The following is a 22397-nucleotide window of genomic DNA, read 5'->3' on the forward strand; positions in this document are numbered from 1 at the left end:
CGTCCAGGCGTATGAACCCATAAAACCACGCTCGCAGCATAACTAGGGCAGCGCGAGTACCAAGAACAAAAGATGTGCCCACGACACATTTCAACCCAAAACGTTTATAAAGCAACGCAGCAACCTCCACCGGCAGAGTGAGCCTCTAGAGTTCAACTAGATCACATCTCCGAAGAAACCTCTTCGTACATACAATAACCATTGTACCAAATTGAACAAAAATAAACGATCCTCTTTCAAACTCAACTGAATTTCCATAAGCCGGGAAACGGTTGAAACCTTTCACTCGACCACCTGTTCTATAAAGTCATCTATCGAAAATTAAACATGTGAAGAATGGAAAACGAAAGATATGCATGATGAATGGTTACACTATTTCATAAAGACTGAAGAGACATAAAGAAGAGCTGATCTACTGAAAATGTACCAATACTTGTTCACTATCCCACTGCACAATACGTATGTTGAACGTGTGTTCTCATTAATTAAAACTCAGTGTACATATGAGCGCAATTCGCTTTCTATTGACACAGTGAAAAGCATATTTCAATGTGTTTTAAATTATAAAATGTCATGAATTGAATTATATAATTATATTATGGCGGATGAACGACTGGCATGTTGATGCACGTGCTTTATTTATGATAGCTGAAGGCAGAGTGAGGTAGCTACTCTGAACACAGCCGAATTGATCCCCACTCGCAAGAAGGTGACCAAAGTCTACCATGTCGTATAGCGAGCCGCCACAATATAAAAGGGCAATGACAACGAAGTCACTATTTGGTTGAAGGTTCTATTTGGTTATATTAAATTGAATCGCCCATTAATTTATATTAATTTATTTTAGATTTGGTACAAACCCTGAACGATAGCTGCAGGAGCTGTAATGTGTATGTGTAGATGACCAGTGGCTGTGTATGTGTCGTCGTCTCGATCAGCTTGCTCTGGAATGGTGCGGGTGGGGGAATTATACAAAAGGGTTATGATCTCGTTTTTATTGATGAGTCGATGGCCGAGCCGGGGAGTGGCTCGACGCCTCTGCCGCTTTATGCTGGCTGGTCAGGAAGGGTAGACCAGCCACGCCAAGACCTTCTCGGCTGGCGGATGGCGGGCGTCTGAGAGCTCGCCGTGTTCGAGGCTTGGGTCGAACACGTGGTCGAGCATAGTCGGTAGACATAGTCGGTGAGGCACGACTATGGAAGAAGCCATACTCCTCGGAGGGCTTCTATGATGCCAATGAGCGCTCGCCGTGATCGCTTGGGCGGATCACGGGGCCAGAGTTCGGGGCTTAGTTCGAGGCCGGCTTTTACGAGGGACGCTGCATCTGGCGGTCCGCGCCGGGATCACCGGGCGCCGGACCCACGGGAGAATCTAGAGCGACTGACAGATGGTCGGTGTAAAAAAGGGAAAACAAAAGCCGAAGCCGTAAGAGGACAACCAACGGCCATGAGGGCTTTTGGCTCGGACAAACCCATTGTGTTAAAAAGATTGTGCAATTTTTTATACTAAAAGTATGAATGTCAATAAAAGTGTTTTTTTTTTTTTTTTGGGGGGGGTGTCCTCGTCGGTGGTTGGACGATTATGGCAGCCCTAATCTACGGTGAGATTGGGATTCGTGCATTTTTTACAGTTTCATTACTGCGGGGGGTCGGTACTTCTGAACAATGAAAGATCAATAAGCAGCTATCGAAACGCCAGGACCAGAGGCGTGAAACCGGGACAATCCCGGAATATCGGGACGCCTGGCAGCCCTATACAAAAGGCAACTCTGACGCGAGACTCGTAGTGCGTTCTATCTCATACAAACAATATTTGTATGTCACGGTCGCATAGTGCGGTCAGGTCTTAAAGCGTGTTCGTGAACGATTAGAAAAGTGACGTTCGTGAAACGGCAAAAGTGACAGCGCGCCAAATCGCCATTCCTGTCCGAACAAGTCTCGAGTCTGGTACATCTGTCTTCGTTTGCGATCGTCATTTCAACACTCAACAGCAAACATGGGGGTTCGGCTTTCGGAAGGCTCCTTGGAGGTTGTACACAAATCTAGACTTAAATCTAAACATATAAATGACGCATCACACGCCATATTCACGACCCACCGTTGAACTCGCCCTCAGATAATAATGAACGGCGGCGATGTGAAAGAGCCGATCATGCAGATCCTCGGCAGCAAGAAAATCGTCGGCAACAGCACCACCGACCGGTATCGTCTGCTGGTCTCCGACGGCAGACACTCGCACAGCTTCGCCATGCTGGCCACTCAGTTGAACCAGAAGCTGATCGACGGCGAACTCAGCGATCACACCGTCGTCAAAATAGACCGTTTCATAACGTCCGTCCTTAACAATTCGGGACGAGGAGAAAAGTAAGTGACACCGTTCATTTGTATGACTTCTTGTTATTATTTTTATTGAGATATACATACAGTGTACTCTCAATTATCCGTGCTTGAAAAATATTAATTAAATTTTGTTTTTATATGATAATGAGACGCACCGATTGATTGCGAACGTAAACATGCGTGTTATTTGAAACAAACGATGTCACACAGAAATGTTTTTCGTTCCCTTTTTAAGTGTATTTTACTATTGCGTCAATTCTATCAGTCACTTTTGATCACCGAAGAAGTAACAAGTGCGTGTATTCAGAGCAGATTTTTTCGAACATACGTATGTTTAATTATTATCTATTATAATACTTTGTGTGTGAAATTATTTTCTTTGCTATTAACTCGAAAATATTTCAGATTTACATACCTGTTTCAAATATAGTTAACTGTTTGCCCGCGGCCGTCTTCTATGGAAGCTTTGTGCGACAAGTCTGTAGCGCGGCTGTCTTCCATAGAATTTCTGAACTTTGCACGGGATTTTGAGCCTTATATGCGCCTATTTCAACTGGTTTGAGGTTCAAAATTGGTTGAATATATTACTGAGGGTTGAATGGTATATTTTTTGCCCGCGGCAATAAATATAGTGAACAAGCCCTGTACGCAGCACCTTTTTCGCGAATTTGGCAATCGAGTTTTCGACCTTAAATACAGATTTTAATATTTACTCAAGTAACCAGATATGTTAATCAACACATAAAGTATTATTTTAAACAATAAAATACATAATATATCTTGTAGTTTTGGCTTAATTGTCAAATAATCATTCTTCATACAATTGAGACGTATCGTCGCCATTGTTCAACAGACGTGATGTCACATAAACGAGGTTTCAGTATGGTTCCACAAAATACTAATTTTGACTGGTATATATTCATTTTAAGCAAATTGAATAGATGGCATTCAACTCTCAGTAATATATTCAACCAATTTTGAACCTTAAAACAGTTAAAATAGGCGCATATAAGGCTCAAAATCCCATGCAAAGTTCAGAAATTCTATGGAAGACAGCCGCGCTACAGACTTGTCGCCCAAAGCTTCCATAGAAGACGGCCGCGGGCAAACGGTTAATCCACAAAAAGAGTCGAAATATGATTCGTGTTCACTGGGCATAGATCTACATATAAGAAAAGTCATATATCGTCTCAGAACCAAAAAAAAGTCGTAATTTGTCGAACAGTGTAATGAGCATTTTCATGAACAGTAGTACTTACGGCCACACATCTGCTAACTATAAGCGTTTTTCTTAATAAATAATGAGTGTTAAAATTATGAAACAAAAAATTGTGTTGTTAATATGATATTATACTCGAAACCAAGTCAAAATTTGATGATTCGGATTATCCGTGTTTTTCAATTATCTGTGCCCTCCCTCCCAGCATTAGCCCGGATAATCGAGATTGTATTGTATTTGTTTTATAAAGGCGAGTGATGATCATTATGGACGTGACTGTAATCGCCGCTGGGAGTGAATTGGGTATGAAGATTGGAAATCCTCAACCGTGGCAGGAGGGCGGTAGTTCTGCAGCGCCGACTACGCCTGCACCAGCAGCACCTAGATCTACTCCGGCACCAAGATCCACGCCGAATGTGTCCGTAAATTCTATGAATTCAACGCAACTCTCTTCGCAAACAGTTCATCCAATAGCGGCTTTGAGTCCTTATCAAAATAGGTAATGTTTCATTTCTTTTGTTTTTATTATTTGTTTGTTTTTTATTTTAATTATTAAATTTTATTCACAGATGGGTAATCAAAGCTCGAATTATGAACAAAACAGATATTCGTACATGGAGTAATGCTCGAGGAGAAGGAAAGTTGTTCAGTTTGGATTTGTGTGATGAGTCTGGAGAAATTAGAGCTACCGCATTCAAAGATCAGTGTGATGCTTTTTATGATAGGATTGAGGTGAGTTTTTGATTTTATTTAAACTTATTTCTTTATTTATAACAACCCTTTGCCCACGGCAATAAATATAGCGAACAAGCCCTGTACGCGGCAACTTTTTCGCGAATTTGGCAATCGAGTTTTCGACCTTAAATACAGATTTTAATATTTACTCAAGTAACCAGATATGTTAATTAACACATTAAGTATTATTTTAAACAATAAAATACATAATATATCTCGTGGTTTTGGATTAATTGTCAAATAATCATTCTTCATAATTGTATGAAGATGTGACGTCACATAAACGAGGTTTCAGTATGGTTCCACAAAAAACTAATTTTGACTGGTATATATTCATTTTAAGCATATTGAATAGATGGCATTCAACTCTCACTAATATATTCAACCAATTTTGAACCTTAAAACAGTTCAAATAGGCGCATATAAGGCTCAAAATTCCGTGCAAAGTTCAGAAATTCTATGGAAGACAGCCGCGCTACAGACTTGTCGCCCAAAGTTTCCATAGAAGACGGTCGCGGGCAAACGGTTAATTTGAATGTGCTTAAAACAATAATACATAAATTGATTATTTTACATTTTCAGATCGATAAAGTGTACTATATTAGTCGTTGCACTTTGAAAACGGCAAACAAACAATACTCATCTCTCAAGAATGATTACGAGATGACTTTCACCAACGAGACTGTCGTCGAAGAGTGCTTAGATATTGCATCAGTACCGTCCGTTCAATACAATTTCATTGCCATTAACGAAGTAGGAATTAAAGATCCGGAAAGTATAATTGGTGTGTTTGCGTGTATACCATTTAAATATATATTTTATATAAAACAAAAACTTATTCAAAATGCCTTTCATTGCAGACGTTATCGGTATTTGTAAATCAACTTCCGAAGTTACTGAGCTCATAGCTCGAGCCTCCGGAAGACAAGTGAAAAAACGAGAAATAACCTTAGTAGATCAATCTGCAACTGCCGTATGTTCAATCGATCGTAGATTAACTTGTAATCCTCGGTGGAAAATAGATATAATAATCACTGATTCGTTAATTTTAGGTAGCTCTCACATTGTGGGGCAACCAGGCGGAAACTTTTGACGGAACCCAACAGCCGGTGATAGCAATACGAGGCGCCCGTGTTACGGAATTCAGCGGTGCTAAATCCCTCTCAACCTTGAGCAGTACCGTAATAAAAATCAACCCAGACATGCCCGAAGCTCACAAGCTCAGGGGCTGGTTCGATAATGGAGGCGATAAAGTAGAAACGGTCAACATGTCTGCCAGGTTATAATCTTACATACATGCAGCTCACTAATCGGTCGTCACCATAGATGTAGAATAACCTAGATATGCCATTACATACAAATTTCGTTGGAGATCTTGTCGCCACTATCTGAGGGGTTTAACTAGCTGGGAAGTGTCAGCAACCAGTTTATGTATATGTACATGTACTGAAGTTTTATTTTATTTATAACTTTATTTTATTGGACACTCCGCGTGACAGTAAACCAAACTAATAAAGCCATATTAAGAAAAAAATATTTAGCTATACACACTATATTAAACTACAAATGTATGTTACTATAATAAAACAATCATTAACTATTACAATATTTAAAAATTAGTAACTTCCACAAGTATCAATTTTAAAGCTGACACTTTAATATTTAGTTAATTGTTTGTAGTTTTAAACTTAATGTCGATTTCTGAATTTCCTTCAGTGCCAACAAGATATACGCGTGCATTTAGTGACACCCAGGTTGTTGACCGCTGTTCCATCAGTACATACATCGCACCAATATTTCATTATATGTTAAAATACTACTATAATTGAAGACATTATATATTAATTCTTACTTATGATATGTGATGCCATCCGCCTTTTTATGTTTTCTTGAGTAATTGTAACACAATTTCACTGAACACGTTGGCATTTTCGAAAAATGTCAATCGACCTTCCTACTTAGAAGCTAACTAGCTACTGAGAGAGAGTGTGTGCATGATCTGTACTTTTTTTTTGTGTGTGCACGGTCTAACAGGGTGATCGGCTTAGAGCGTCAGGGCGTATCTATGGTATTCTATATCTATGGTCGTCACATACATTTCAATTTTGTTTTGATTAGCGAAAATTTGCATCTGGTTTGAATGAATGTTACAGGACTGGTGGCGGTGGAGGTATGGGTTCATCGGAATGGATAACGTTCGGAGATGCTGAAGAGAAACAATTAGGATCTGCAGAAAAGGGTGATTACTATAATGTGCTGGGTGTGATGACGTACGTCAACAGCGATAATGCAATCTACAAAGCTTGTCCGCAAGAACAGTGCAACAAGAAGCTCATCGATCAAGAAAATGGCTTATATCGGTGCGAAAAGTGTAATAGAGAGTTTCCAAATTATAAATACAGAATAATTATGTCGGTGTGTATTTTAGAAAGGTATTTTTTTTTTAATGTTGGCATTTTTTTTTCAATTTATATTGAATTTAAATTTGACATTGTAGGGTTCCGTGTCTGATCATACTGGCCAACAGTGGGTCACAGTTTTTAATGACACGGCGGAAGCTATCCTCGGCAGGAAGTCGGATGAAATTGGCCTGGCCTTTGAAAAGGATAAAATTGCTTACACTGCCATGTTTAAAGACGTGACGTTCAAAACGTTTGTGTTCAAAATTCGGACGAAACTGGAAAACTTTGGAGTGAGTTGTTTGTTTATTGCAATGGAAATGTATTTTTGATTTTGGTTATTAAATCACAATTTTTTATTGATGTTTAGGAAGAAGCCAGATTGAAGAGTACTGTGATGAATGCACAACCTGTCGATTACAAAGATGCAAATGCTAGACTTATTAAACAAATAACCAGTGCTACCGGCATTCAAGTGAATTGAATTACGTTTATGTTTTTGTATAGGTTTATTTAACATTACCAAATAGTTGTACTTTATTTTTAATAATGATTCTCATTAAGAAAATTCTAGCGTGGAATGCCACTATTGATTTTTTTTATTATAATTTCAATTTTTCATAGAATTTTCTTCTACTCTTAAGTATTGTTATATAATATTGGATTAAAATAATAAAAAAAAAACAATTGAATTATTTTATTTCATTACCAAAAATCTGTTTAACCTTTGAAGGACGGAGCGTCGAGATCGAACGAGTGTCCCTAACCGGGGTCGAGTAATACCCCAGTATTTTTTAATAAAAATACAGCTTTTCTCAATACAAATGGGATCAATATATATCTTATTTATCATTTTATGCATCAACATAAAAAAGTTTTAGTCCTATAGCATGTTTTTGACTATTTTTGTATTAAAAAAAAACGACAAGTATAGACATGCAAACGCACATAGGTAAGGCCAACAGGCGACTGCATGACTCAATAGCCACGCGCCAAAAGCGGTGAAAATATAGCTGTCTCTTTCTCTCGCATTGATTCATCGATCAACAAGAATATGCAAGCGAACAGTCAAAAACATGACTTATCGCTACCGCCTTTAAATCATACTTTGGAATGTAGAAATGTATAAAATATTGTTGCGTTGGGGTGGGTGGAGGATCTAAGTAAAAGGCCAACAGTCGTTTCACAGCATTTATTGATGATTAAGGAGATACACGCACTGGCAGTACTCAGTCCAGAATGACCTGATATCGCCTACGTACCGCCTTATAAAGGGTAGATCTCTCAGGACGTCCAATCTGTTTACCTGTTGTATAGTCACGTATTCGGATATGTATTTCCACGACATTGGGTCTCCCCGTACCGATTCTGAGAAAGGACTAATAACGGTCATTGTTTAGCCTACATGCACTTAGAGTCCAGATATAATCCTGGAAGTAAGTGCAAACACTTAGTTAATCCGTTAACAGATATCCGTTGGTCCTAAGTGCAAGCACTTAGTTGATCCGTTAACAGATAACCCTTGAACCTTTAACATAGTCTCTGGGATTCTATTCGCTTAATCCGCGGCGTACGTAACAATATGTATTTTTTTACGATGTACCCCTTTTCTAAATCATACAAAATTTATTAAAATAAATTTCTTGTAGTTCATTCTAGGAATATAAGAAATATAGGGTGTATAGCTTTGAAAACCACATAGTTATTACGAAAAACGTAAAAATTGGGGCACTTGCATACCCCACTTCGGTGAGGGAGGATTAAGCAAACATCTTTTATATTTACGTTTATGACAATAAGTGCTTTAACAGTCAGTCAATTTCACAATTCACAAAAAAAAACAATTTAATTTCATGAATTGAGCCGTTATATTAGAAAGTGGCAGAAGTCCAATTTTCAGTTCCAAAAACACTATTTCTGTTTAATTAATTCACAAATTGTTATTAGTTATTTTAATTCAATATGTCCAGAATCTCGGAAAAACAGAATAAACGTATTATAGGCCATCGGTATTTTTAAATATTGTCAAACGCAAAACAATATATTTAATGTTTTGCGATATACTTCTTGAACTGAAGAAAAGTAGACTTGTGCCACTTTCAATTATAACGGCTCAATCATTTTATTTAATTACCAAAAATCTACATATTAATGCAAAACATCTTATAACATATATCTGTGTTTATGACAATCAGTCAATTTCAAATAGTAATTCCGGAATCTATCTCTTCCAAGGCTTCAGCAATAATATTTTCTGAATATAAATTAAACACTAGCGGTGATAGCACACATCCTTGCCGAACTCATGGCAAAGTTAAAAATGTCATAAATAAAAAATTCATTTAACTTAAGAGATACCGTATAATTTGCTAGTTGCTAAATTCAAATTATCATAATAGTTTTTATAAGTAGGTTGAAAAATTGCATACATAATAAATAACATTGTAACGAATCCATTGGTATATATTTGAGGCTTAAAATGAAGTATGAAGCCTCAAGCACATGCTTTCAATTTGACATATAAACTAAAAAAAATACATTATATCACAGTGGTTGAATATTTAGCTTAAAACAAATACTATTATCATTTACGAAAATAGGCAGAAACTGCAGGCGGGAGCGGTGTCAAGCGATCATTTCTCGTTTTTTTTTGATCGGTAGGTTTATTATTCTTGCCTCCCATTGTTTTACTTCCTTTCGGTGCCTCCAATATCCCTTTAGTCAGAGAATCTGTAAAATATGCACACATATGAATTAATCGAATCTTAACCGTTTGCCCGCGGCCGTCTTCTATGGAAGCTTTGGGCGACAAGTCTGTAGTGCGGGTGTCTTCCATAGAATTTCTGAACTTTGCACGGGATTTTGAGCCTTATATGCGCCTATTTCAACTATTTTAAGGTTCAAAATTGGTTGAATATATGACTGAGAGTTGAATGCCACCTATTCAATTCGCTTAAAATGAATATATACCAGTCAAAATTAGTTTTTTGTGGAACCATACTGAAACCTCGTTTATGTGACGTCACATCTGTTGAACAATGACGACGATACGTCTCAATTGTATGAAGAATGATTATTTGACAATAAGTCAAAACTACGAGATATATTATGTATTTTATTGTTTAAAATAATACTTTATGTGTTGATTAACATATCTGGTTACTTGAGTAAATATTAAAATCTGTATTTAAGGTCGAAAACTCGATTGCCAAATTTGCGAAAAAGATGCCGCGTACAGGGCTTGTTCGTTATATTTATTGCCGCAGGCAAAGGGTTAAATAAAATTGAAATATGTACACGAATAAGTTTATTATATATATATAATACCTTGAGATTTAGTCCGATTTGACGTTCTTGTTGTGGTTTGACCTGATGGTTGCAAGTAAACTGGGTCTAAACTGAACTGATCGTGATCGAACTCCCGCTGGTGTCTCGCACTTTGAATACCTTTATCGGAAGCACTGCCTCTGGTCAAACCGGCTGAATAAATATTGGACAATCTGTGACCTTCACGCGGACTTTCATCATCTTCAATAACTAAATGTGGAACCGTGAAATGTGTAGTCGTATGGGTAGACGGTGTCACTCTAGAACTCACCGACGATACCAAGTCATTCACCGATTGAACCGCATCTACCTTTTTATGTAGCCACTGTATCACTGAAATTTTGAACAGTTCATTTTTATTTTCAATATTTGGAACAGCATACATACACACACTCGTTAATTCAAACTGGGCTATTAACCCGCATTATTATTTTTAATTATTTCTCCCTTCTCTTCGACTGCCTGCTTATGAGATTCCAATTCAGATTGTAATTTTTCGATAGTTTTTTCATGTTTTTCAATTTCTATAAACAATTTTGTTTCCTTTTCCTCGAATTGATTTTTACTGTCTGAATTTCTTTCGATGACTTTTTCTAGTTCGTAAACTAAAGCTGTTCGACACATTAGCTAAAATTGAAACATTAATCATATCAAATTTTATTGAATGATAAACTTACAAACGAATATACTTTTAGCAATTTTTTATTTAACACTATGGTGGCCGCTGACTCATATTTGTATCATGTTGGGTGCACAACGCTTACTGGCCGCTGATACATATATGATTCACGACTGCGCGAATATATTTTTCAGTCCGCTGATATATATTTGTATCACGTTTTCGTCATAAACGAAAATGGGATACAAAATTGTATCATCGGCCACAAACGATTGACGCAAACGTGATACAAAAATATATCAGCGGACTGATACAGTTCGCGCAGTCGTAAACCATATATATACCAGCGGCCATTAAGCGTTGTGCACCCAACATGATACAAATATGAGTCAGTGGCTGCCATCGTGTTAATACTAGCTGAACCCGGCATACGTTGCAATACCACAATAACGCATGCAATTCCCGTTCCCGTTTCTCGATGTGTTTCGATAAGTGAATGTTTCAGTTTCAAATTAATACTTAATAATCAAATTAAATTACAGTAATGATAACACTGAGCAACAAAAAAACACGTTTTTGAGTTACCAGAGCGGAGACTAACCAATCCTTACTAACTTTGACCCACTGAATTCGAATATGATAATGATTTTTGTTGGTTGGTGATCGTTAACGAGATATGAGCGTTTATAAAAATGCGCGATTTTTACAGTTTTTTTGGCTTTTGCGGTCTTTAACTCAAAATCTAGTATTGTTGTGGTCAAAGTGAGTATTGGAATCAATAGTCAGATGTTTTTTCTATTGATTGTGATATTTCATTGCTTTAAATACTTATAATTAATTGTCTAGCGAATTTTAAAAGTCAAAGATAATTTTTTTTACGGATATTTTCTCCGTGCTATTTTGCATTTATTTGGCCAATTTTTTATTTCACCTCGTTTATAAGGATCGGTTTTCTATCTCAAAATATATTTTTTTTTTTGCAATTACCGCTCGAGTTGGTACGTTTAGATAAAAAAAATATATATTGAGATAGAAAACCAATCCTTAGAAACGAGGTGAAATAAAAAATTTGCCAAATAAATGCAAAATAGCACGGAGAAAAAATCCGTAAAAAAATATATTTTTGACTTTTAAAAGTCGCTAGACAATTAATTATAAGTATTTTAAAGCAATGAAATATCACAATCAATTGGAAAAACATCCGACTATTGATTCCAATACTCACTTTGAGCACAACAATACTAGATTTTGAGTTAAAGACCGCAAAAGCCAAAAAACTGTAAAAATCGCGCATTTTTATAAACGCTCATATCTCGTAAACGATCACCAACCTACAAAAATCATTATCATATTCGAATTCAGTGGGTCAAAGTTAGTAAGGATTGGTTAGTCTCCGCTCTGGTAATTTTTTTTGTTGCTCAGTGTTATCTGTCGGAAAAACGCAGGCGAACACATTTGAAATTATTCAATTATTTGTTTATTTTACCCTAACAACGCAGGTGGTGACGCGAGAACATTTTAAATTATTGCGTTGCAATGTCACTCATTCCTGTATGCCCATCCCCGTTTTTGGGCGTTTTTTTTACAGAAACCACCGCGGGCATACACACAATAACTCATGTAAGTTTCATCGCAATCGGTTGAATGGTATAGAAACGCATACGTGACGGACAGACAGACAAACATTGATTTTTAACTTGACCAAGTTGAAATTAAAACAAAGTATCATATCATTATTACATATGAGTTAATAAGACTCGGCATATATGTACGTATGTATTTACCTTTTCTCGCGATTCCAAAATGTCTTTGTTTTGCTTTGCTATTATTTGATTAGCTTTGAGTAGGTCTTCGTTAATATTTTGAAGTTCTATACTCCTCTTATTCGACAAGGCTTCATGGTGATTTGCTTTTTCTTCAAAGTTAGTCTATTATACATAGATAACAATACATATACATACATGGTATTGTAGAAAAAATATGAATACAAATGATTTATATACCTTTTCTCGTTTTAATGTTTGCAAAGAATCCAAAGCGTCCCTCAGCATATTTGATTTATCATTCAATGCCTAAAATATTATTAAAAATAAAGATATGTATATAAATCTTTCTTTATATGAAAATTTGACAAATTCAAAATATAAAATGTATTTCAATTTCAGTACAAAGAAGTCTCTTCCTTAAATTAAAAGATTTGCGTACAAGAAAACACAGATGACCGTAACAATTAATAACCTTTTCAGTGTCTGATAATCTAGTTCTAGTTTGTTGAAGATTTTGATCCTTTTCCTGATATTTTCTATCTAATGTTCCATTTTGATTTCGCCAAGTGTCAGCATCAGACCTTGCCGTGTGAAGTTGTTTTTCTAATGTAAGTACTCGTTGGCTTTTATCTCTAAATATAAAATAAATTTCAATACTAATGTTTGTACGTATTTTACTTAAAATATATTTAGATATGTACATTATTTGTGATTCTAATGAGGTAATGGTATCTTGAAGTTGCCGACTTCTAGATGTTATGTCTTCCAATTGTCTTTCTTTCCTAGAGATAGTTTCTTGCAGTGTATCGTTTAGATTTTTAGAATTCAGTTCAGCACATTTTTTCCATTCTTGCTTTTCCTAGAGAATATCGCGTTGAAGTTATTAAATAAAATACATAAATACACGGTTTGATTAAAAAATATATATACTCGTTCAAGCCTATCACGTTCTCTTTTAAATAAATCTTGAAATTCGTTTTCCCGTTGTAATTTTTCTTCATTGAGTTGTGACAGCGAATTGTTCAAATCATTAACTCTCATTTCAAGAAATTTTTCCTTTTCGAGAAACATTGCTTCTTTGGAACTCAACGTAGATGTAACATTTGCAAGATTTTTCTAGAATTGATTAAAATAATAATATATAAAATTAATTTGCTATTACATATGCAATAAAACAATACTAAATCAATTCGAACAACGAACTTGCAATAGTAAAATATTTTCAGCCATGTTTTTCTTTATATCTGCATCAGAAGCTGGTACGGTTTTGAGTGACAAGTGAACAAGCCTTTTAAAATCATTTCTTTCAACAATTTCTAAATATATATTTGACGGACCTTGTTGAAATAGCGACAAAAACCTAAAACAGAAGAAAGAGGTTAAATCTATGAAAAATATTCAACATAAAACTAATACTAAATACTTACATGTTTCCGGAATCACACTGCTGCAACAAACGAATGAATTGTGTAGGAAAATCGTCAAAGTCGACCAGCAAACCTTGTGTCTTTTTAATGTCATCGTAGTCTGTTGGTGCAATTATTAAAACGCACAGGAAACTAGGATCCGATGCGTCTGACAGCACTACCTTCTACATTCAATAAAAAATAACAAACTGTTAAAGTGTACGATAAATGTACCAATAAGAATTATGCATCCAAGATGAAAATACCATTTTAGAGTCTCCATGAGTGTTTGTGATGGTGATGGTGAGTGTCAAATTACGAAGTTGCTCGACGGTTCCTCGCAAGCGCACAGAATGGACACCAGAATAGAGAGGCGTCAGAGCTGGAGGACCAGAAGTTCCACAAAAATCGGGACGCATTTCAACGACCGTTAATAACTTTCGAAACACAGCACAACAAAACTGACGTTCGACATAACACATGTACATACGGCCATAACTTTAAAACCATCATAGCTGTCACCTCACTAGTAAACGGATTATTGCGCAAATTGCGATGGCGCGCACGACAAACGTTGCCATTACAATCGCGAATACGGAATATCTGGCACACGAGTTCTCGTTAGTAAAATATTTCGCGTCTGTGAATTTCGATTGATGGAGTTTTTTGGGTGCCAGATGTTCTGACACCGAGATTTTAGTGACCCACCTCACTATCGCCTTTCAATAGTCCACTGCGTTATAAATTTATAGTTTGCTTTTAATATTTACGTAAGTACTTTTCCTTAAATTGACGCAACTAGTGGAAGTAGAAAAGAATTAAATAAGTTTGCAGCATAAAGGTCTGTTCATACCTATCCAGCACGACTCGTATCCTGCAGGTATCCTGCAAGTGCGGATAGTATTCTTTGGTACATTATATGGACGTATTCATACTCCATTCGCGCATGCGCATTTACACATTCATGCGCGTCCATATATAATGTACTAAAGAATACTGTCCGTACTTGCAGGATACTTGCAGGATTCAGGTCGTGCTGGATAGGTATGAACAGACCTTAAAACAACTTATATTAAATTTTCTATGATTTTGATGTTTGATGGATTTTATACGTGTTTTGATGCTAGTCACTGTTGCCTTATTGCAGATAAAATCTCCTGGAATGAATCTAGATTTCTCAAATATCTACACCTGTAAATAGATCAATGAAACCTGTGTATGTAGGCAGTGGCGGACTGGCCATACAAGCGTACATGCCCGATGGCATGTGGGCCCCACTATCCGTTAGAAAATATGGGCCCTCAGTAAAATTAAATAACTTTTTAACTATTTCACGTGTGTAAAAATTTATAGGATATTGCACTTTGAGACCTAGAGTTTGGGTATTTCAACAAAACAAATTTCTTACGATATACACAAACAACTAATACCTGCTTTAACAGCCCAAGGATCGGTTAACTTTTTTTATTAGGCTCGAAATGTAAGTTTCAACATTTGCGTGGGCCCTTTTACCGGGCCCATTTCCAACCTCAAGGTTATGTAATATTTCCAACCTATGTAACAACTACCTAATGAAGTAAAAATGGGAATAAACAAATTTCCGTGAATAATATAAACTGAATTGCTTAAAACAATTTTGATAGGACGATTCATCATCAACCAGCGATTTAAATTTACTTCATACATACTTTCAAAATAATATTTGATTATACTTCGACGATATAGTAAGATTTAAATACACAATTTTAAACAGTTTCCGAATATAAAATCTATTCCTAATCTAGACACATCCATGTATATAGAAACATAGGATAGGGGCCCCTCCCCAAAATCTCGATTTTCGATTAACATTAATTGAAAATATTATGCATTTTTTGTTTTCAGGGACGTAATTTGGGGGGGGCACTCGCCCCCCTAAATTAAGGAATAGGCGAATTTAGAAAATATTATGAATTTAATGATTAATGAGATACTATGGATCTATGAATGCTGCGTTTATTTCTTATATTATGTTACTTTTGTGTAACTAATAAAATAATCGCTGCTATGTGCTTTGAAAAAAAAAGATTTTATTATTTTGAAGCAAATATATTTTGGTTTTTAAGTGGTATGCCTTGGGTAACATTCTTGGAAATTGTTCGTCCCATTGAGCGAATCGTTAGAAAGTTCGCCTTTACTTTATTTTGTCTCAAAAACAGATGTGTATCGTTTATTTTTCCGAAAGTTTGTAAATTTTTTGATATAGTGATACATTTTGATGGTCGACTTTTGTTAACCATTTTGCGACCATGTGAAAATTTTTGGAAAAAAATTTTCGCTTTTTTAGCTTTTTACATAAGATATTTTTATATATATTTTTTCAAAAATAAGCTTATTTTTTTCATATTGTATATTTTCCATTTTTATTCCGATATAAAAAAGATTTTTTGAAAAAAAATTCAATTTGACCAATCTTTGCCTGCCCCCCCCCCCCAAGAAAAAGCTGAAATGACGTCCCTGATTGTTTTCTACCGAAAGTAAAAGCCGCTTTTATGCCGCATTCTTTTATGATGCATTCTATTTACCTAGGACAAGGATTAAAACGAAATATACAATGTAATTTATGGATCTATTTTGCTTTTGCCATTTTTCTTGTACCTAAATTTGTTTATTCCCATTTTTGAAAATTTTATTTATTTTTTGCCCTTGATTTTTAGCGTGATGGAAAGAAGAAAATTTTGTTATATGGGGGGGGGGGGGGGACAAATTTTTTTAACCCTGGGTGGGGCCCCCTTTGACTCCTGGCATGCACTGATTTCAGTCCCAGTCCGCCACTGTATGTAGGTACCTATGATTCAATTAAAAATAATAAGTGTATGTGTGAGTAACATCAACTCGTTACGCCATATAATAAAAAAGTTAAAAGGAATATTGCGCACATTGCGATCACGCACACGACAAATAGTTGCCACGAAAATCACGAATACGGAAGATCTGGTACTCAAGTTCTCGTTAGTATGATACTTTGCGTGGATGGAATTTTCCGGTGCCAAATGTTCCAAGATTTAGATTTTCGTGACGTGTGCGAGATCGCCTTTTGCAGAATAATCACCGAACCAACAGAAAAGTAACTTTACGTGAAATGGGTTACAATATTTTATTTTATCCACTACTTCTAGAGGTAATTGGATTATTACTTACATTGCGATCGCCTAAAAGACAATCTTTGGAATATTTGGCACTCGAGTTCTTGTTAGTATGATAGTTACCGTTAGTATGATGGAGTTTTCGGCTGCCAGATGTTCCATTATAGAGATTTCAGTGACTTTTGGGCGAGCACCTTATGGGCAATAATCACCGAACCACTTTTAGAATAAATAAAAAAATGGTGAATAAATACGAGGCTACGACCAAAACTCTCATCCCGCGCAATTACGGCTATTCGTTGTTGACATTCTGACAGTTGCTTTACAATCATGTGGGGAGGTTTGTATTTTGGATATTATTTATACAAATTTGTTCGTTTCAGCTTTGTTAGAACCTGAAATTAAACGCGTATTGCATGACGTTTCAGAAAATGGACAGGCAGGCGGTGGCTTCTTCAACTCTCCTAACCAATACGGCGGTGTCAACACACCGAGCAATAAAGGAAAAAGCTCCAAAACAGTAACGCTTCCTAATTTTATCTTATCTTATAACAAAATTTCACACTTTTAACAAACGTCATCTGTCAGAACGTAAGCATCCACTAGTTGTTGAATCCGAAGGAAATTTACCGAGTCTTGTCATTTGTATATCCATGAAGTGTACATACCTTTACACACATTTATAGGATTCTCAATGATGCATATATATATTAAATATATCGCTTCCTTAAAGCATAATCGTGATGAGTACGATTTGGCTTAATTGAATTATTAATACAATTGCGTTATTTTTGTCATATTCCATCACTACTGTAATAACATTACACTTTTCTAATATCAATAACGAAATAATGCCAATTGATATCTCTTCAACTTGCATAATATCTTTAAGTCACCTCCAATTTTATTTATATACTGTTAATATACATACATGTATGTTGTTTGCGCTTAATATATTCATATGATACGATTTTTGATATACATTTTATTTTTTAGGGTACAAGATATTCTCGCACAGCACCCATTGTCATATCGCAGGCTTTGAAATGTTCCGATGATGGATTAAAAATATGGGGTTCCGAGATTCAAATTGTTTGTATAGTCGCTCGAGTACTTGACATCAAAGTTGAAAGCACGAAAATAATTTACTCCATAGAAGATATGACGGGCAGAATGAAAGCAATGTTTTGGACTGGTCAAGACGCTACAGACGGTGACGATGTACAACATTTGCTTTGTTTTACTCTTTTTTTTTCATTTCAAACGTATATTTTTATGTACTTTTTGCTTCCATTTAAGGATACATCTATTCCAAACGTTATGGTCAACACATACGTTCAACTTTATGGAAACATTAAAACTAACAAGTCAAAAAAAGTTATGAGCGTTTTTAAAATAGTCAATATCAACGATATTAACGCTATTACAAATCATTATTTGCAATGTATGCACAATAGAATTGTAATGGAGGCAAAATCGAAAAAGGTTAATACTTTTTTTTATTTTTCACTCAAATTCTTTCTGTCATTGTACAATTTCATTCTGACTTCAGGTTGATATGAGCACTGATGTCGAGATGTCTTCCCATTCCGCCGTACCGTCAAATTCTATGATAACGAATATGGATATGGGAGGTGCAACTGCTGGCTTAAATCCGAGGCAGTTGATGGTTTTCAATCTAATAAGAACTGCCAAATTGGAAGAAGGTACCAGCAAAGAAGATATGCAAGTCAGGTTGAAAGATAAAATGTCGAAAGTTGAACTTGAGTAAGTGTTTATTTATCCTAATGCATTAATATATTGATGAGTGTTATCTAATTCAGTGGATATGATATATGTGACATTTTCTTTTAGTAAAATATTGGAATGGATGTGCGGCGAAGGACACATATATTCAACAATCGATGAAGATCATTTCCGAGCTACTGACGCTTCGTAATCATTTCCATTTTTTTAAACATTAAATTTACATAAGAATCCTTCATATTAGTTATCATATCAACTGCAATGATAGCAGCATTTTTGAAAATGTGTTCGAAATATTGGATTTGTAAAATAATAGTATTTTTTAATCTGATAACGAATCTCATATCGTCTTCTGTTATACCATATTTTAAAAGTTGCCAAAGTATGGCTTATGTGCTGTAAATTGATTTTTGAAGCATATTTATTTTTTTGTTTCTTTTAATGTTAATGTAAGTTTCATTTGTTTTTTTGTTTTATTTAAAAACTGAGTTTATACTACATATGTATGTGATCAAATAAAACATGGAACTTATTGATTTTTATATGTTATTTCTTTGTATAACCTTTATCTAATCAAATTGCATCTCTAATTGTGGAAAATCCACTGTAAAGCATTCGTATGAATTCGTAATATGCTATGATAATTTTATCACCTAGCAGAAAAAATTTTCAACCATATATGCCAATTGAATTTACATAGAAAATGGGTTCTGTCTAAATCAGTGCTACTCAAACTATGCTCCGCGGAGAAAGACGTAATAAAATAAAACAATAGCTTAGGTCAGAACTATTTCAAAATATTTATTTATTTATTTATTTATTTATTTATTTAATAGTTTTGGACCATTGTGGCATTACAGGAAGAACCTAATGCGCCACAATGGCCTACATTTGAAAAAGATATAAAAACATGATATAAAAACAAGTAAACTGTAAATAAAGGAAAAAAGCAAAAGCAGAAAACATGGTAAAATAAAATAATAAAAAAAAGTAACAAAAGGAAAATAATACATCATTCAGAGAGAAAAAAAAAATAACAAAAGTGTAAAAATTTAAAATAAAATCCATAAATCCCATTCTTTGTTTACACTGAACAAAATTAAAATAGTATATAAAAATATACAAAGGAGAAAGAAAAAGTAAAATAAAATAAAACAAAATATGAATAAAAAATAAAATCACAGCGAGGCCCAAATGGAAGAGAGTAGATTAAGATTCCACTCATTCATCACATTCAAATTAAGAAAGTAATGATGAGCGCAGGTTACCAGATAAATATGTTAAGATAATATCCGATAATCTACGCTCCCCAAGGTGGAAAATATCACATTCAGGGACAGCAGCAACGATTTCATTGAGAAGTCGAATAGCTCTAAAATATAGACTGGATAGCCAAGCTAGCTTATTTGACAGATATTTTTTGCATTTTGAATGACCTTAACTTATCCATGCAAGGAAGAATGTCATCTTGTTTCACAATGGCAGACAATACAGATGGGTTGCAACGAAAACTGAAAACATGGAAGATTCCTGTTTCAAAAGATTGCTATGACATGTTTCACAATTTGGCTGATATTATTTACGGAGGAGAGGAGCTTAATATTACGTCTTTGCGCGATATAATCAGTTGTCATTTGATAAATTTATCAGAGCGATTCGATTTATATTTTCCACCAGATGACGATCCACGAAAGGGAAAAGGATGGATACGAAATCCATTTTTGCCATGGAATGATGATATATCACCTAATTTGGAAGATAAACTAATTGATCTGACTGCAAATCAAGAATTAAAAAAAAAATTTTGAATGACAGCTGAAGGCAGAGTGAGGTAGCTAACTCCGAACACAATCGAGTTGGTCCCCACTCGCAGGAAGGTGACCAAACTCGACCATGTCGTATAGCGAGCCGCCACAATCTCTATCATAATTAATATTCTGGTTTTCTTCGCCTATTTCGGTTTCTAACAAGTTGACAAATTTTTTCGTATTAGCTCCATTATCTGCTGTAACAGAGTAGATTTGTTTGATATCGATATATTTTTCTAAAAGTTTCAAAAACATATTTTTAGGGTTTGATGCAAACGATCGACAAGCGCCAGACAGACTGAACCACAGATTAACTGGATGGCTGTTTTAAACGCAATTGTCGACTTCACGAATGATAGATTGCACCTCAGATGACGAGTAACTTTCGATGTGCACAGATGCAATTATTAAAATTGAGTTGGATCTTTCTGGCGAGTTTAATAAGGCAAAATTCGGAACTAAAGTATCAGAAGCACAGAACGTATACAGAGTAGGTATGTACATATGTCGGGACTTCGGGTAGATTTCGCTTAGTGTAAGTGCAAGCAGTGCGCACGCATAAGGTACATGTGTCGTTAATCTGTGGTTCAGTCTGTATGGCGCTTGTCGAACGTTTGCACCGCATCGTTTCTATATATACCAAATTGAAATAGTTTCTTTTTTTTTGTATAATGTTTCTTGTAGAAAGTTGCATCGAGACACCGGCACTGTAATACTATATTGAATTTTAGTTGTATTTATCTAAACATTTCAATGAAAGGCACAACTCCGCATCCTTGATTTACTTATACATATTTGGATTTTGGGTGGTAATGGTCGGTGAAAAAACTTGAGTGTAAAAAATTCGGTCTTTAAAATAAATCGCCTTTTTTCATTACTTGAAATTATAGTGAATTGATTTTTGACATTCAAACAATTACAATGTGATTAAGCGGCCAATTATTGTATATTATATTTTGTAACATTCGTTTCTCCCAGGCTATGTTCAACTTTTTGTTTCATATCATAGATTATGTAGTGGTAAATTAATATTAATTTCATAAGAAGGTAATAAATAGTCAAAAAATCTAGAGTAAAAAAAAAGCTATTGTAATCGTATATAATAATCAGTTCGGTGATTACTGGTCACAAATTACTCGTCACAAAGTCACTAAAATCTCTATAACAGAACATCTGGCAGCCGAAAAGTCCATCATACTAACGATAGCTATCATAGTAACGAGAACTTGAGTGCCAAATATTGTGTATTCGCGATTGTGTGCGTATCTCCTCAATCATCAATAAATGCTGTGAGACGACTGTTGGCCTTTTACTTGGATCCTCCACCCACCCCTACGCAACAATACTAACGATAACTATCATACTAACGAGAATTCGAGTGCCAAATATTCCGTATTCCCGATTTTCATGGCAAAAATGGTCTTTTGGGCGATCGTTTTGTGACTAATAATCAAATTACCACGTAGTATACATATGTCATATTTTCAGTTATTCAGATTATATTATGCACTAGTTGTTTTACCCGGTTTCGCTAAGTATTTGTAATATAAACAGCTTAAACATAGCGAATCTAATAGTAAAATTTACTAATGTTAAAATATTTAATGTTTATTTGTTTTAGAACTACAAGCGTAGACTCGAAACCCACTCAAACGAGCTGACAAAAGCTCTTACAAAGTCTAGTGCAAAATACACTAGACTAAAGCGCCGCAGAGTGCTCGAGTAATGGATAAAAAGCTGGCAATTAATGAATTGCCAAATCTTCTGAAATAAATTGTGATAAAATTTGCTTATGACCGTCGGGTCGATTGCAAATATCTTAAAAAAAAAATTTTTTTTATTAAATTTATTTGAATCGAAAAAAATATAATATTCAACCAATTGAATTGTCGTCACAGAAACTTTGTT

The 22397-nt window shown here is 35.2% G+C and overlaps 3 protein-coding genes across 4 annotated transcripts; 2 read left to right on the forward strand and 1 right to left on the reverse strand.

The window, feature by feature from the left end:
* Nucleotides 1-1670: 1670 nt before the first annotated feature.
* Nucleotides 1671-7363, forward strand: RPA1 (replication protein A 70). 2 transcript variants are annotated; one of them, XM_077428997.1, is made up of 10 exons: nt 1671-2028; nt 2116-2363; nt 3809-4057; nt 4128-4290; nt 4876-5077; nt 5154-5266; nt 5346-5572; nt 6447-6708; nt 6791-6985; nt 7063-7363. In XM_077428997.1, the coding sequence occupies exons 1-10, from the start codon at nt 1996-1998 to the stop codon at nt 7174-7176; spliced, it is 1806 nt and encodes a 601-aa protein (XP_077285123.1). In that variant the 5' UTR covers nt 1671-1995; the 3' UTR covers nt 7177-7363. The 2 variants fall into 2 exon arrangements, with proteins under 2 accessions (XP_077285123.1, XP_077285124.1); XM_077428998.1 differs by having other exon boundaries at nt 1765-2028; nt 5154-5270; nt 5350-5572; nt 7063-7358.
* Nucleotides 7364-8288: 925 nt separating this feature from the next.
* Nucleotides 8289-14398, reverse strand: LOC143910230 (spindle assembly abnormal protein 6 homolog). Its single transcript, XM_077428619.1, has 11 exons — nt 14077-14398; nt 13832-13995; nt 13608-13764; nt 13335-13520; nt 13106-13263; nt 12877-13036; nt 12642-12710; nt 12423-12566; nt 10439-10646; nt 10020-10352; nt 8289-9422 (listed from the first exon to the last, which is right to left on the reverse strand). The coding sequence occupies exons 1-11, from the start codon at nt 14296-14298 to the stop codon at nt 9277-9279; spliced, it is 1947 nt and encodes a 648-aa protein (XP_077284745.1). The 5' UTR covers nt 14299-14398; the 3' UTR covers nt 8289-9276.
* Nucleotides 14399-17062: 2664 nt separating this feature from the next.
* RPA2 (Replication protein A2) lies at nt 17063-19229 on the forward strand. The gene is made up of 6 exons (XM_077430268.1): nt 17063-17275; nt 17364-17455; nt 17932-18156; nt 18235-18420; nt 18488-18702; nt 18790-19229. Exons 1-6 carry the CDS (start codon nt 17266-17268, stop codon nt 18872-18874), a joined length of 813 nt encoding a protein of 270 aa, XP_077286394.1. The 5' UTR covers nt 17063-17265; the 3' UTR covers nt 18875-19229.
* Nucleotides 19230-22397: the final 3168 nt, after the last annotated feature.

The sequence above is a fragment of the Arctopsyche grandis genome, chromosome 4 (assembly GCF_051622035.1).
Source record: "Arctopsyche grandis isolate Sample6627 chromosome 4, ASM5162203v2, whole genome shotgun sequence".
NCBI lineage: Eukaryota > Metazoa > Arthropoda > Insecta > Trichoptera > Hydropsychidae > Arctopsyche > Arctopsyche grandis.

Excerpts from the sequence above, each read along its gene's own strand:
- RPA1 (XM_077428997.1), top strand. The coding sequence starts at position 1,996 with ATGGGGGTTCGGCTTTCGGAAGGCTCCTTGGAG. Across the intron at positions 2,029-2,115 it reads TTTCGGAAGGCTCCTTGGAG|ATAATAATGAACGGCGGCGA; the intron begins GTTGTACACAAA and ends ACTCGCCCTCAG. Across the intron at positions 6,986-7,062 it reads CGAAACTGGAAAACTTTGGA|GAAGAAGCCAGATTGAAGAG; the intron begins GTGAGTTGTTTG and ends ATTGATGTTTAG.
- LOC143910230 (XM_077428619.1), bottom strand. The coding sequence starts at position 14,298 with ATGTACATGTGTTATGTCGAACGTCAGTTTTGTTGTGCTGTGTTTCGA. Across the intron at positions 13,037-13,105 it reads TCATTAGAATCACAAATAAT|AGATAAAAGCCAACGAGTAC; the intron begins GTACATATCTAA and ends TTTTATATTTAG. Across the intron at positions 12,567-12,641 it reads AAACATTAAAACGAGAAAAG|ACTAACTTTGAAGAAAAAGC; the intron begins GTATATAAATCA and ends TATGTATAATAG.
- RPA2 (XM_077430268.1), top strand. Across the intron at positions 17,456-17,931 it reads AAGGAAAAAGCTCCAAAACA|GGTACAAGATATTCTCGCAC; the intron begins GTAACGCTTCCT and ends TTTATTTTTTAG. Across the intron at positions 18,703-18,789 it reads ATGTCGAAAGTTGAACTTGA|TAAAATATTGGAATGGATGT; the intron begins GTAAGTGTTTAT and ends ATTTTCTTTTAG.